This window comes from Pelobates fuscus, chromosome 8 (genome assembly GCF_036172605.1).
Source record: "Pelobates fuscus isolate aPelFus1 chromosome 8, aPelFus1.pri, whole genome shotgun sequence".
Classification (NCBI taxonomy): Eukaryota; Metazoa; Chordata; class Amphibia; order Anura; family Pelobatidae; genus Pelobates; species Pelobates fuscus.
Window position 1 is genome coordinate 2,001,645 of NC_086324.1, and position 15,383 is coordinate 2,017,027.

General features: G+C 49.5%; 1 protein-coding gene across 1 annotated transcript; it reads left to right on the plus strand.

The window, feature by feature from the left end:
- The first annotated feature begins 1,948 nt into the window (after nt 1-1,948).
- On the plus strand, nt 1,949-15,063 carry INSIG2 (insulin induced gene 2). Its single transcript, XM_063428514.1, has 6 exons — nt 1,949-2,036; nt 9,351-9,624; nt 10,264-10,388; nt 10,586-10,752; nt 11,427-11,526; nt 14,683-15,063. The coding sequence occupies exons 2-6, from the start codon at nt 9,417-9,419 to the stop codon at nt 14,722-14,724; spliced, it is 642 nt and encodes a 213-aa protein (XP_063284584.1). The 5' UTR covers nt 1,949-2,036; nt 9,351-9,416; the 3' UTR covers nt 14,725-15,063.
- The last annotated feature ends 320 nt before the right edge of the window (nt 15,064-15,383 follow it).

A 15,383-nucleotide genomic window follows, 5' to 3' on the forward strand; every position in this document is an offset into this window, starting at 1 on the left:
ACACAGACAGCAAACACTGCTCACAAAATCCCGACACAGACTGCAGACTCTGATCACGATATCCCGACACAGACAGCAAACACTGCTCACAAAATCCCGACACAGACAGCAAACACTGCTCACAACATCCCGACACAGACTGCAGACACTGCTCACAATATCCCGACACAGACTGCAGACACTGCTCACAATATCCCGAAACAGCAAACACTGCTCACAATATCCCGACACAGACAGCAAACACTGCTCACAATATCCCGACACAGACAGCAGACACTGCTCACAATATCCTGAAACAGACTGCAGACACTGCTCACAATATCCCGACACAGACAGCAAACACTGCTCACAATATCCCGACACAGACAGCAGACGTTGCTCACAATATCCCGACACAGACAGCAAAGACTGCTCACAATATCCTGACACAGACTGCAGAGTCTGATCACGATATGCCGACACAGACAGCAAACACTGCTCACAATATGTTGACAGAGACTGCAGACTCTGCTCACAATATCCCGACACAGACAGCAAACACTGCTCACAAAATCCCGACACAGACAGCAAACACTGCTCACAACATCCCGACACAGACTGCAGACACTGCTCACAATATCCCTAAACAGCAAACACTGCTCACAATATCCCGACACAGACAGCAAACACTGCTTACAATATCCCGACACAGACAGCAGACGTTGCTCACAATATCCCGACACAGACAGCAAACACTGCTCACAATATCCCGACACAGACAGCAAACACTGCTCACAATATCCCGACACAGACAGCAAACACTGCTCACAATATCCCGACACAGACTGCAGGCACTGCTCACAATATCCTTACACAGACAGCAAACACTGCTCACAATATCCCAACACAGACTGCAGACACTGCTCACAATATCCCGACACAGACTGCAGACATTCTAGTCAGGGGAGTCTTGAGAAAGATCCCGAGAGGACTTTAATGCACATTGTTAAATAGCGCAAATAGTTGTTATAAATCAAAGTACTAAATGTTCAGTATTTCTGCTGTAAAATATCTATTTAAAAAAAACTTATTTGAAGAATTCCATGCATTCCTTGCCTCCTAACCTCTGCTTTATATTTATTTAACCCTCTCTGGGAGAGCTCATTTCTCTCCTCTTAGAAGAGTGCTTGAAGGAAAATGGATGGGTAGCGGCTATTGAGGGTCAATCTTCATTCTTGCTAATGATTTCATTTACTACAGAGAGTGAAGCTGCAAAGAGCTGTCACCTTAACATCTTTCCAGACACGGGCTCTAACTCAGCACCACTCTTACACGGTTCTTGGCATGGTGCCCTCACCAGGACGCCTTAAATCACCATCTCTCAGCATTGCACCAAGGGCTGGCTCACCGACACGGCCTGCTGCAACGAAAAACCCAGGGTTAACGTAATAACATATTGCTGAGACTTTCACAAAGACATATACCTGAGAAACTCACATTATAGGAGACTCTAAGGAGTTACAGCTTATTGTATTATTACAGCTTATTGTATAATTACAGCTCATTGTATTATCACAGCTTATTGTATTGGTACAGCTTATTGTATAATTACAGCTAATTTTATTATCACAGCTTAGTGTATAATTACAGCTCATTGTATCATTACAGCTCATTGTATTGATACAGCCTATTGTATTATTACAGCTTATTGTATAATTACAGCTCATTGTATTATCACAGCTTATTGTATCATTACAGCTCATTGTAGTATTACAGCTCAGGTTTGGGGGTAATTCCCCTGTAATAGGTGTCCAGGTATGTGGGGTAGGGGAGTAATCCAACTATATAATAACAATAATAATAATAATAATAATTTTTCACATTTGATTTCCCCAACCAAGATGGAGGCAGCGTCCTGCCACGCGCCTGTTCTGAGCCTCCACCAATCACCGCGAGGGTCTCCTGTCAGTCACCGGAAAGGGAGGAGTCGGGACCTGAGAGCGAGGTTTGGAACGCAGGAAGCAGAGAGCAGACACCGAGCTGGTTCTGGCCGAGCGGTGAGAGCTGGGAGTGGGAGTCCGGCCAGCAATATCGGGGTTCGGCAACAGAGACTGAACCCCACATTAAGGAACCCCCAGATTAACCCCTTCCTGCCCTCTGTGTGTCAGATTAACCCCTTCCTGCCCGCTGTGTGACAGATTAACCCCTTCCTGCCCGCTGTGTGACAGATTAACCCCTTCCTGCCCTCTGTGTGACAGATTAACCCCTTCCTGCCCTCTGTGTGTCAGATTAACCCCTTCCTGCCCTCTGTGTGACAGATTAACCCCTTCCTGCCCTCTGTGTGTCAGATTAACCCCTTCCTGCCCTCTGTGTGACAGATTAACCCCTTCCTGCCCTCTGTGTGACAGATTAACCCCTTCCTGCCCGCTGTGTGACAGATTAACCCCTTCCTGCCCTCTGTGTGACAGATTAACCCCTTCCTGCCCTCTGTGTGTCAGATTAACCCCTTCCTGCCCTCTGTGTGACAGATTAACTCCTTCCTGCCCTCTGTGTGACAGATTAACCCCTTCCTGCCCTCTGTGTGTCAGATTAACCCCTTCCTGCCCGCTGTGTGTCAGATTAACCCCTTCCTGCCCTCTGTGTGACAGATTAACCCCTTCCTGCCCGCTGTGTGTCAGATTAACCCCTTCCTGCCCGCTGTGTGACAGATTAACCCCTTCCTGCCCTCTGTGTGACAGATTAACCCCTTCCTGCCCTCTGTGTGACAGATTAACCCCTTCCTGCCCGCTGTGTGACAGATTAACCCCTTCCTGCCCTCTGTGTGACAGATTAACCCCTTCCTGCCCGCTGTGTGACAGATTAACCCCTTCCTGCCCTCTGTGTGACAGATTAACCCCTTCCTGCCCTCTGTGTGACAGATTAACCCCTTCCTGCCCGCTGTGTGACAGATTAACCCCTTCCTGCCCGCTGTGTGACAGATTAACCCCTTCCTGCCCGCTGTGTGACAGATTAACCCCTTCCTGCCCTCTGTGTGTCAGATTAACCCCTTCCTGCCCTCTGTGTGACAGATTAACCCCTTCCTGCCCTCTGTGTGACAGATTAACCCCTTCCTGCCCTCTGTGTGTCAGATTAACCCCTTCCTGCCCTCTGTGTGACAGATTAACCCCTTCCTGCCCTCTGTGTGACAGATTAACCCCTTCCTGCCCTCTGTGTGACAGATTAACCCCTTCCTGCCCGCTGTGTGTCAGATTAACCCCTTCCTGCCCTCTGTGTGACAGATTAACCCCTTCCTGCCCTCTGTGTGACAGATTAACCCCTTCCTGCGCGCGGTGTGTCAGATTAACCCCTTCCTGCGCGCGGTGTGTCAGATTAACCCCTTCCTGCCCGCTGTGTGTCAGATTAACCCCTTCCTGCCCTCTGTGTGACAGATTAACCCCTTCCTGCCCTCTGTGTGACAGATTAACCCCTTCCTGCCCTCTGTGTGACAGATTAACCCCTTCCTGCCCGCTGTGTGACAGATTAACCCCTTCCTGCCCGCTGTGTGACAGATTAACCCCTTCCTGCCCTCTGTGTGACAGATTAACCCCTTCCTGCCCTCTGTGTGACAGATTAACCCCTTCCTGCCCTCTGTGTGACAGATTAACCCCTTCCTGCCCTCTGTGTGACAGATTAACCCCTTCCTGCCCTCTGTGTGACAGATTAACCCCTTCCTGCCCTCTGTGTGACAGATTAACCCCTTCCTGCCCTCTGTGTGACAGATTAACCCCTTCCTGCCCTCTGTGTGACAGATTAACCCCTTCCTGCCCTCTGTGTGTCAGATTAACCCCTTCCTGCCCTCTGTGTGTCAGATTAACCCCTTCCTGCCCTCTGTGTGACAGATTAACCCCTTCCTGCCCTCTGTGTGACAGATTAACCCCTTCCTGCCCGCTGTGTGTCAGATTAACCCCTTCCTGCCCGCTGTGTGTCAGATTAACCCCTTCCTGCCCGCTGTGTGGCAGATTAACCCCTTCCTGCCCTCTGTGTGACAGATTAACCCCTTCCTGCCCTCTGTGTGACAGATTAACCCCTTCCTGCCCTCTGTGTGACAGATTAACCCCTTCCTGCCCGCTGTGTGACAGATTAACCCCTTCCTGCCCGCTGTGTGACAGATTAACCCCTTCCTGCCCGCTGTGTGACAGATTAACCCCTTCCTGCCCTCTGTGTGACAGATTAACCCCTTCCTGCCCTCTGTGTGTCAGATTAACCCCTTCCTGCCCTCTGTGTGTCAGATTAACCCCTTCCTGCCCTCTGTGTGTCAGATTAACCCCTTCCTGCCCTCTGTGTGACAGATTAACCCCTTCCTGCCCTCTGTGTGACAGATTAACCCCTTCCTGCCCTCTGTGTGACAGATTAACCCCTTCCTGCCCTCTGTGTTACAGATTAACCCCTTCCTGCCCGCTGTGTGTCAGATTAACCCCTTCCTGCCCTCTGTGTGACAGATTAACCCCTTCCTGCCCTCTGTGTGACAGATTAACCCCTTCCTGCCCTCTGTGTGACAGATTAACCCCTTCCTGCCCTCTGTGTGACAGATTAACCCCTTCCTTCCCGCTGTGTGTCAGATTAACCCCTTCCTGCCCTCTGTGTGTCAGATTAACCCCTTCCTGCCCTCTGTGTGACAGATTAACCCCTTCCTGCCCTCTGTGTGACAGATTAACCCCTTCCTGCCCTCTGTGTGTCAGATTAACCCCTTCCTGCCCTCTGTGTGACAGATTAACCCCTTCCTGCCCTCTGTGTGACAGATTAACCCCTTCCTGCCCTCTGTGTGACAGATTAACCCCTTCCTGCCCTCTGTGTGACAGATTAACCCCTTCCTGCCCGCTGTGTGACAGATTAACCCCTTCCTGCCCTCTGTGTCTCAGATTAACCCCTTCCTGCCCTCTGTGTCTCAGATTAACCCCTTCCTGCCCTCTGTGTGTCAGATTAACCCCTTCCTGCCCTCTGTGCGACGGATTAACCCCTTCCTGCCCTCTGTGTGTCAGATTAACCCCTTCCTGCCCTCTGTGTCTCAGATTAACCCCTTCCTGCCGTCTGTGTGTCAGATTAACCCCTTCCTGCCGGCTGTGTGTCAGATTAACCCCTTCCTGCCGGCTGTGTGTCAGATTAACCCCTTCCTGCCGGCTGTGTGTCAGATTAACCCCTTCCTGCCGGCTGTGTGTCAGATTAACCCCTTCCTGCCGGCTGTGTGACAGATTAACCCCTTCCTGCCGGCTGTGTGTCAGATTAACCCCTTCCTGCCGGCTGTGTGTCAGATTAACCCCTTCCTGCCGGCTGTGTGTCAGATTAACCCCTTCCTGCCCTCTGTGTGTCAGATTAACCCCTTCCTGCCCTCTGTGTGCCAGATTAACCCCTTCCTGCCCTCTGTGTGCCAGATTAACCCCTTCCTGCCCTCTGTGTGCCAGATTAACCCCTTCCTGCCCGGCTGTGTGTCAGATTAACCCCTTCCTGCCCGGCTGTGTGACAGGTTAACCCCTTCCTGCCGGCTGTGTGTCAGGTTAACCCCTTCCAGCCGGCTGTGTCAGATTAACCCCTTCCTGTTGGCTGTGTCAGATTAACCCCTTCCTGCCCTCTGTGTGCCAGATTAACCCCTTCCTGCCCTCTGTGTGCCAGATTAACCCCTTTCTGCCCTCTGTGTGTCAGATTAACCCCTTCCTGCCCGGCTGTGTGACAGGTTAACCCCTTCCTGCCCGGCTGTGTGACAGGTTAACCCCTTCCTGCCCGGCTGTGTGCCAGATTAACCCCTTCCTGCCCGCTGTGTGTCAGATTAACCCCTTCCTGCCCTCTGTGTGTCAGATTAACCCCTTCCTGCCCTCTGTGTGACAGATTAACCCCTTCCTGCCCTCTGTGTGACAGATTAACCCCTTCCTGCCCTCTGTGTGTCAGATTAACCCCGTCCTGCCCTCTGTGTCTCAGATTAACCCCTTCCTGCCGGCTGTGTGTCAGATTAACCCCTTCCTGCCGGCTGTGTGACAGATTAACCCCTTCCTGCCGGCTGTGTGTCAGATTAACCCCTTCCTGCCCTCTGTGTGTCAGATTAACCCCTTCCTGCCCTCTGTGTGTCAGATTAACCCCTTCCTGCCCTCTGTGTGCCAGATTAACCCCTTCCTGCCCTCTGTTTGCCAGATTAACCCCTTCCTGCCCGGCTGTGTGTCAGATTAACCCCTTCCTGCCCGGCTGTGTGTCAGGTTAACCCCTTCCTGCCGGCTGTGTGTCAGATTAACCCCTTCCTGCCGGCTGTGTGTCAGATTAACCCCTTCCTGCCGGCTGTGTGACAGATTAACCCCTTCCTGCCGGCTGTGTGTCAGATTAACCCCTTCCTGCCGGCTGTGTGTCAGATTAACCCCTTCCTGCCGGCTGTGTGTCAGATTAACCCCTTCCTGCCGGCTGTGTGTCAGATTAACCCCTTCCTGCCGGCTGTGTGTCAGATTAACCCCTTCCTGCCCTCTGTGTGTCAGAGTAACCCCTTCCTGCCCTCTGTGTGCCAGATTAACCCCTTCCTGCCCTCTGTGTGCCAGATTAACCCCTTCCTGCCCTCTGTGTGCCAGATTAACCCCTTCCTGCCCGGCTGTGTGTCAGATTAACCCCTTCCTGCCCGGCTGTGTGACAGGTTAACCCCTTCCTGCCCGGCTGTGTGACAGGTTAACCCCTTCCTGCCGGCTGTGTGTCAGGTTAACCCCTTCCAGCCGGCTGTGTCAGATTAACCCCTTCCTGTTGGCTGTGTCAGATTAACCCCTTCCTGCCCTCTGTGTGCCAGATTAACCCCTTCCTGCCCTCTGTGTGCCAGATTAACCCCTTCCTGCCCTCTGTGTGCCAGATTAACCCCTTTCTGCCCTCTGTGTGTCAGATTAACCCCTTCCTGCCCGGCTGTGTGACAGGTTAACCCCTTCCTGCCCGGCTGTGTGACAGGTTAACCCCTTCCTGCCCGGCTGTGTGACAGGTTAACCCCTTCCTGCCCGGCTGTGTGCCAGATTAACCCCTTCCTGCCCTCTGTGTGACAGATTAACCCCTTCCTGCCCTCTGTGTGTCAGATTAACCCCTTCCTGCCCTCTGTGTGTCAGATTAACCCCTTCCTGCCCTCTGTGTGACAGATTAACCCCTTCCTGCCCTCTGTGTGACAGATTAACCCCTTCCTGCCCTCTGTGTGACAGATTAACCCCTTCCTGCCCTCTGTGTGTCAGATTAACCCCTTCCTGCCCTCTGTGTGACAGATTAACCCCTTCCTGCCCTCTGTGTGACAGATTAACCCCTTCCTGCCCTCTGTGTGACAGATTAACCCCTTCCTGCCCTCTGTGTGACAGATTAACCCCTTCCTGCCCGCTGTGTGACAGATTAACCCCTTCCTGCCCTCTGTGTGACAGATTAACCCCTTCCTGCCAGCTGTGTGACAGATTAACCCCTTCCTGCCGGCTGTGTCTCAGATTAACCCCTTCCTGCCGGCTGTGTGTCAGATTAACCCCGTCCTGCCCTCTGTGTGTCAGATTAACCCCTTCCTGCCCTCTGTGTGACAGATTAACCCCTTCCTGCCCTCTGTGTCTCAGATTAACCCCTTCCTGCCCTCTGTGTGTCAGATTAACCCCTTCCTGCCCTCTGTAAGACGGATTAACCCCTTCCTGCCGGCTGTGTGTCAGATTAACCCCTTCCTGCCGGCTGTGTGACAGATTAACCCCTTCCTGCCGGCTGTGTGTCAGATTAACCCCTTCCTGCCGGCTGTGTGTCAGATTAACCCCTTCCTGCCCTCTGTGTGTCAGATTAACCCCTTCCTGCCCTCTGTGTGCCAGATTAACCCCTTCCTGCCCTCTGTGTGCCAGATTAACCCCTTCCTGCCCGGCTGTGTGTCAGATTAACCCCTTCCTGCCCGGCTGTGTGTCAGATTAACCCCTTCCTGCCCGGCTGTGTGTCAGGTTAACCCCTTCCAGCCGGCTGTGTCAGATTAACCCCTTCCTGTTGGCTGTGTCAGATTAACCCCTTTCTGCCCTCTGTGTGCCAGATTAACCCCTTTCTGCCCTCTGTGTGTCAGATTAACCCCTTCCTGCCCGGCTGTGTGACAGGTTAACCCCTTCCTGCCCGGCTGTGTGACAGGTTAACCCCTTCCTGCCCGGCTGTGTGACAGGTTAACCCCTTCCTGCCCGGCTGTGTGCCAGATTAACCCCTTCCTGCCCTCTGTGTGCCAGGTTAACCCCTTCCTGCCCGGCTGTGTGACAGGTTAACCCCTTCCTGCCCGGCTGTGTGGCAGGTTAACCCCTTCCTGCCCGGCTGTGTGGCAGGTTAACCCCTTCCTGCCCGGCTGTGTGACAGGTTAACCCCTTCCTGCCCGGCTGTGTGACAGGTTAACCCCTTCCTGCCCGGCTGTGTGACAGGTTAACCCCTTCCTGCCCGCTGTGTGACAGATTAACCCCTTCCTGACCGCTGTGTGACAGGTTAACCCCTTCCTGCCCGCTGTGTGACAGGTTAACCCCTTCCTGCCCGGCTGTGTGGCAGGTTAACCCCTTCCTGCCCGGCTGTGTGACAGGTTAACCCCTTCCTGCCCGCTGTGTGACAGGTTAACCCCTTCCTGCCCGGCTGTGTGACAGGTTAACCCCTTCCTGCCCGCTGTGTGACAGATTAACCCCTTCCTGACCGCTGTGTGACAGGTTAACCCCTTCCTGCCCGCTGTGTGGCAGGTTAACCCCTTCCTGCCCGGCTGTGTGGCAGGTTAACCCCTTCCTGCCCGGCTGTGTGACAGGTTAACCCCTTCCTGCCCGGCTGTGTGACAGGTTAACCCCTTCCTGCCCGGCTGTGTGACAGGTTAACCCCTTCCTGCCCGGCTGTGTGACAGGTTAACCCCTTCCTGCCCGCTGTGTGACAGATTAACCCCTTCCTGCCTGGCTGTGTGACAGATTAACCCCTTCCTGCCCGCTGTGTGACAGATTAACCCCTTCCTGACGGCTGTGTGACAGGTTAACCCCTTCCTGCCCGCTGTGTGACAGGTTAACCCCTTCCTGCCTGCTTTTTGACAGGTTAATCCCACATACTTCCTGCTGCCTGACAGCTTAACCCTATCTTGCCTGCTCCCTTACAGCTTAACCCTTTCTTGCCTGCTGCCTGACAGGTTAACCCCTTCCCTAGCTTCTGATACGTTAACCCTTTTCCTCTCTCCTGTTTCTCCTGTGTGAGAGGTTACCCTATCTGTCTGATTCTGCATGTGTCTTTTACACAGTTTAGTGAATTTCCGCTGCAGTGAGCTCAGGGATTTGGAGAACTCTGCCCCATGAATAGTTAGTTCCTACAACTGCCTGTTTAATGTTTATTTTCCGCCCAGAAATGGTAAAACTTGTTGAATGTGGTTTGATTTTCAGCATTTCGGAGGAAGCACCTCTTACTGCGCAGCCTGCTGGTGACATGGACGTGATGGGAGACGGATAATGACAGAGACCAGCATAACCCAGGGCCGCTGCCTGAGGATGAATTTAGTAATCCGGGGCCTCCTCCTCTTTCTCATTGGGGTCTTCCTTGCTCTGGTTTTAAATCTCTTGCAGGTTCAGAGACACGTCACTCTGTTTCCGCCAGATGTCTTGTCCAGTCTCTTCTCTTCTGCCTGGTGGGTGCCCGTCTGCTGCGGCAGTGCAGCTGGTAAGGAGCTCACACAGAATGTGCTTCCGGGGCACAGTGTCAATGGCCGTAGTTCAATGCTTTGGCTGATTGCTTCAATGCAGTGCGTTCCCCATGAATTGTTGTTTGCACCGATTTTCTGATAATCTCTGAAGATTAAAGATAATGAATTTAATTTGGTCAGAGGAAAATGTAAACTAAAAAAAACTTCACTATTGCATTCATTTAATTATACATTTTGTTTTCGTTGGGGGTTATATCTAAAACATATTTTAAAAGCTGCAGCCTTTGTAAACCCTCCCCTTCTAACCCCGCCCAGACTTTCTGTTGCTGTCCAATCACAGACTCCCCAATGCTGCTCAATGAGAAGTCTTTGCAAGGCAGGTGCTCTGGGCAATTGCTGCCTCTTGAGTTTATCTCCACTGAGCTAAACAAACCAGGAAGTAACAGGACCGGTTATCTGATTGATTGCCAGCGGGATGTAACAAAGTTAATTTATAAATGTGTCAATTTGTATTGAAATCTACCCATTTTGTTAAAAAAAAAAAACACTTTTCACACATAAAGCGTTTCAGCAAGATAAAGTTGTGTAGCTCTATATAGCACTCAATGCACAGAGATCAATAAACGTGTTTGTCTATTGTTTTTTTTTTTCTGCAGCTGCTATTGGGCTCTTGTACCCGTGTATTGATCAGCACCTCGGTGAGCCGCACAGGTTTAAGAGAGAGTGGTCAAGCGTGATGCGTTGTGTGGCTGTGTTTGTTGGTATAAATCACGCTAGTGCTGTATCCTTGTATTCTATGTGAGACCGTTTCCCCCACAGTCCCAATGTTCTTAATGCCATTCTTTTCTACCTCTGTGGATTGTCATTGCTCTATGAAGGTAACGTGGGTCAGTATTTAATCCCCTAGTTGACGCCATACGGGGCAAGGTGAGTGATTCTGGTAATTTCTCGTTCTATTTTCCTTGACAATAAGATAAGAAGGTGGACTTTGCGAATAACATGCAGTTATCCCTCACGCTGGCTGCTCTTTCCATTGGACTGTGGTGGACCTTTGATCGATCGCGGAGTGGTTTAGGTCTGGGTATTGGAATCGCAGCACTCGCCACCCTTGTGTCCCAGCTTCTGGTGTATAATGGAGTTTATCAGTGAGTTCTTGGAGAGAATTAGCAATTTCTATGAAAACATGACTGGCGAACGTCAGGGGTTCTTACTATCTTCCCAAAGCTTGTGTGGCTTTAATGGTTATCAGACCAGCTATCCAGTCTGTTTCTTTAATCTGATTCAGGTAGTTTCTCTCTACAGCTGCTAGGTACCTTCTAAGACTACTGCCCACTTTATATCAGGAGGGGAGGTGTGTAGGTTGGGGGTGCCCTCGAAGTAGAGATAGTTTCCCCCTTCTCTCATATAGGTATAGCAGCAAATTAGTATAGTGTACCTAGAGATGGTTGCTCCAGTCTGTACCGTATATATTAGCTAATTAATGGAGTGACTGCTCTGTCTCTGTTACTTTGTTTATTATTCCATTATACAGGCAGCGTAAATCACATTGCAGCAACTTCGAGGAGATTTTTACATTGTGTTATTGGTGGTGGATGTACATATACATTTCGTTTTTATCTATACCACTAAAAGTGACGTTTTATTTAGCTAATATATTTAGGTCCTAGTAGTCTTTCTCAGGTGGATAATCCACACCCCTCATTGTTCTTTTTTTGTTCACTGTTTAGGGGTTCTGCCCAATTTTGAGGGTGTTGGTATACTTGGTTTCAATCTCTATTGAATTATGTGCTGGCACATGCTGCTCTTTTCTTGTTTCTAGGTATACGTCACCTGATTTCCTGTATGTGCGATCGTGGCTTCCGTGTATATTCTTTGCTGGTGGAATTACGATGGGAAACATTGGCCGTCAGCTGGAGATGGTGCGTGACAATCTGAATAATAATAATAATAATAATAATGTTATAGCACAGTGTTACCTGAATTATTGGCTGCATCCACTGGGCTGGAAAATGATGGCCTGGGACATGTAAAGTGACGTGGAGCTCTGTGATACACTGTTACATACCATACATTACTGTGAGTTTTACTGCTGTGGAGCTCTGTGATACACTGTTACATACCATACATTACTGTGAGTTTTACTGCTGTGGAGCTCTGTGATACACTGTTACATACCATACATTACTGTGAGTTTTACTGCTGTGGAGCTCTGTGATACACTGTTACATACCATACATTACTGTGAGTTTTACTGCTGTGGAGCTCTGTGATACACTGTTACATACCATACATTACTGTGAGTTTTACTGCTGTGGAGCTCTGTGATACACTGTTACATACCATACATTACTGTGAGTTTTACTGCTGTGGAGCTCTGTGATACACTGTTACATACCATACATTACTGTGAGTTTTACTGCTGTGGAGCTCTGTGATACACTGTTACATACCATACATTACTGTGAGTTTTACTGCTGTGGAGCTCTGTGATACACTGTTACATACCATACATTACTGTGAGTTTAACTGCTGTAGAGCTCTGTGATACAATGTTACATACCATACATTACTGTGAGTTTTACTGCTGTGGAGCTCTGTGATACACTGTTACATACCATACATTACTGTGAGTTTAACTGCTGTAGAGCTCTGTGATACAATGTTACATACCATACATTACTGTGAGTTTTACTGCTGTGGAGCTCTGTGATACACTCAGACACAGAGCACGTTACAGATTTTTATTGCTTTGAAGCTCTGTGATACAGTCATACACTGAGCACGTTACTGAGTTTTATTGCTATGGAGCTCTGTGATAAACTCTTACAAACTGCACATGATTGATATTTATTGCTGTGGAGCTCCTTGATTGACTCATACACACTGCACATTACTGTGAGCTTTACTGCGATGGAGCTCTGTAAACGACTTTCACACAATTTACAAACTGAATAATTGGCCTCCTAGTTCGTTTAGTCTTTGCAAATTTGCAGATTTCTGCCCCTTTTCTAGTGCACACGTCCAGTTAATTGGCAGTCATGGTTCTTATTATTTATACATTTTCTAACTTCCTGGCTGCATCCCATTTGGGTCATTGTGTTTGTGTTTGCAGACAGACAGAAGAAGCAGTTGCCTGAATCTCTCCCTGCTGTAATCTGCACCCTCTCTATATAATGATTTCTATATGTTTTATTATCTTAGATGACGTTTAACCTGGTATTAGGTGTGCTTTTATTATATAAAATCTAACGTAGACACCATGTAGTGTCAGGGAGATTTAATACATAGCCTAATAAAGTCACATAAAGCACGACACATTCAATGCCTTGCACAAAAAGAAATGTAACGCAGACCAAGTGAAGAGAGTTGCGATCGGCTCTCAGCGAACTATATAGTCTTACAGGGCTATTTACTAAAGAGAGAATTGTTGGAAAATCAAAGTGGATTTCACATTAAGGTCAAAGTACCTAAACCGGAAGCACGGCTAATTGGGAGAATTCTTCCAATGCTCACTAAAAGAAACGTGTTAGTAAACAGAAATGATGGCAATATAATATTGTGAAATAACAAAAATTACAGAAATATAAACCATAATAACAGAGAAAACATTTTATTCCCTCAAAATAACTCTCGCGCTACTTAAAGGGACACGCTGAGCGCCAATAAATGCTTTGCAGATTTCTGAATTCTAAGCCACAACCTCTCACTCCATAAACATTTCCTTATCAATGTACGTACACAGCTCAGCCATTGATGGCTCTGAATGAGCTGCTTTTAATTCACAGCCTGTGTAGACAGTCAGATAAACCACAAACAGGTAGTGATATCCTTACTCTATACCTCACTGGGTGTCCTCTCCTTCTGTTATTCAGTGCTGTCAGTGGCTGAGCTGTGTACATACATTGATAAGGAAGTCTTTTTTCTGGAGTGCTGGGGTGTGGCTAAGGAGGCCGGCTTATGGTTCAAGGGATCCAGTTTCCCATGATTTGTTTATGTGGGGGTGCAAGGGACCCAGTTTCCCATGATTTGTTTATGTGGGGGTGCAAGGGACCCAGTTTCCCTTGATTTGTTTATGTGGGGGTGCAAGGGATCCAGTTTCCCATGATTTGTTTATGTGAGGGGGGGGGGGGGGCGGGCAAGGGATCCAGTTTCCCATGATTTGTTTATGTGGGGGGGGGGGGGGCGGGGGCAAGGGATCCAGTTTCCCATGATTTGTTTATGTGGGGGGGCAAGGGATCCAGTTTCCCATGATTTGTTTATGTGGGGGTGCAAGGGACCCAGTTTCCCATGATTTGTTTATGTGGGGGGGGGGCGGGGGCAAGGGATCCAGTTTCCCATGATTTGTTTATGTGGGGGGGCAAGGGATCCAGTTTCCCATGATTTGTTTATGTGGGGGTGCAAGGGATCCAGTTTCCCATGATTTGTTTATGTGGGGGGGCAAGGGATCCAGTTTCCCATGATTTGTTTATGTGGGGGGGGGGGCAAGGGATCCAGTTTCCCATGATTTGTTTATGTGGGGGTGGGGGGGCAAGGGATCCAGTTTCCCATGATTTGTTTATGTGGGGGGGCAAGGGATCCAGTTTCCCATGATTTGTTTATGTGGGGGGGGGGGCAAGGGATCCAGTTTCCCATGATTTGTTTATGTGGGGGGGCAAGGGATCCAGTTTCCCATGATTTGTTTATGTGGGGGGGGGGGGGGGCAAGGGATCCAGATTCCCATTATTTGTTTATGTGGGGGGGGGGGCAAGGGATTCAGTTTCCCATGATTTGTTTATGTGGGGGGGGGGGGCAGGGGATCCAGTTTCCCATGATTTGTTTATGTGGGGGGGGGGGGGGGGCAGGGGATCCAGTTTCCCATGATTTGTTTATGTGGGGGGGGGGGGCAGGGGACCCAGTTTCCCATGATTTGTTTATGTGGGGGGGGGGGGGGGGGGCAGGGGATCCAGTTTCCCATGATTTGTTTATGTGGGGGGGGGGGGGGGGCAGGGGATCCAGTTTCCCATGATTTGTGTTTGTGGAATACCATCACCCAGTGGGTGCAGTTACGATAAATGCTGAAATATTTTCTGTTTTAGTATGAACGCAAAACCTTGAGGGAGAAATCCCATCGGGACTGATGGTGCCAGGAAATAAACCCCCGAGGAGAAGAAAGAATGAAATCCGAGCGTGGCTTAAAGAGGAAGCCGGATCCTGCAATCTGTGATTGTACGTCTATTCCACAAAGCATCGTGCTAGTTCCTCAATGGAAGCACATTTAATTCTCGTCTTGTGGACTGCCAAGAGAGCTGGCCTCGGCAGGGAAGACATTTACCCCCAGATGGACCATATTCTGTTACGAGAGGCTGAATCGAGGATTGTAGAAGGACCTTAATGTTCGGAAAGAGGGGCCTCTGTTCCTCCCATGTCATGATGAAGAAAACGAGCAAGATATTGTTTTAATAAATATTTAAGAATCACCTTCTTGTCCATGAATCTATGTGATGGGTCATTTATCTACACTGAACCCCAGCCCAGACCCAAAATTATCTAAATTCCTCTGCAGTAGGTACATGCTGATTAAATATATAACTTAACTGAACATTTTGCCACATATATCGTAACATCCCTTGTATGGTGGGCAGAAGTAATGTCCCCAGGACGTACTTGGAAACCAGAGCATTCGGAATGTACCTAGATTCTGATATTTTCTTCAAATGAAGACAGTAGCGATGGAGCACAGGGTACTCGGCGGGTGTAGAGATGGCGCAGGGCTCTCGGCGGGTGTAGAGATGGCGCA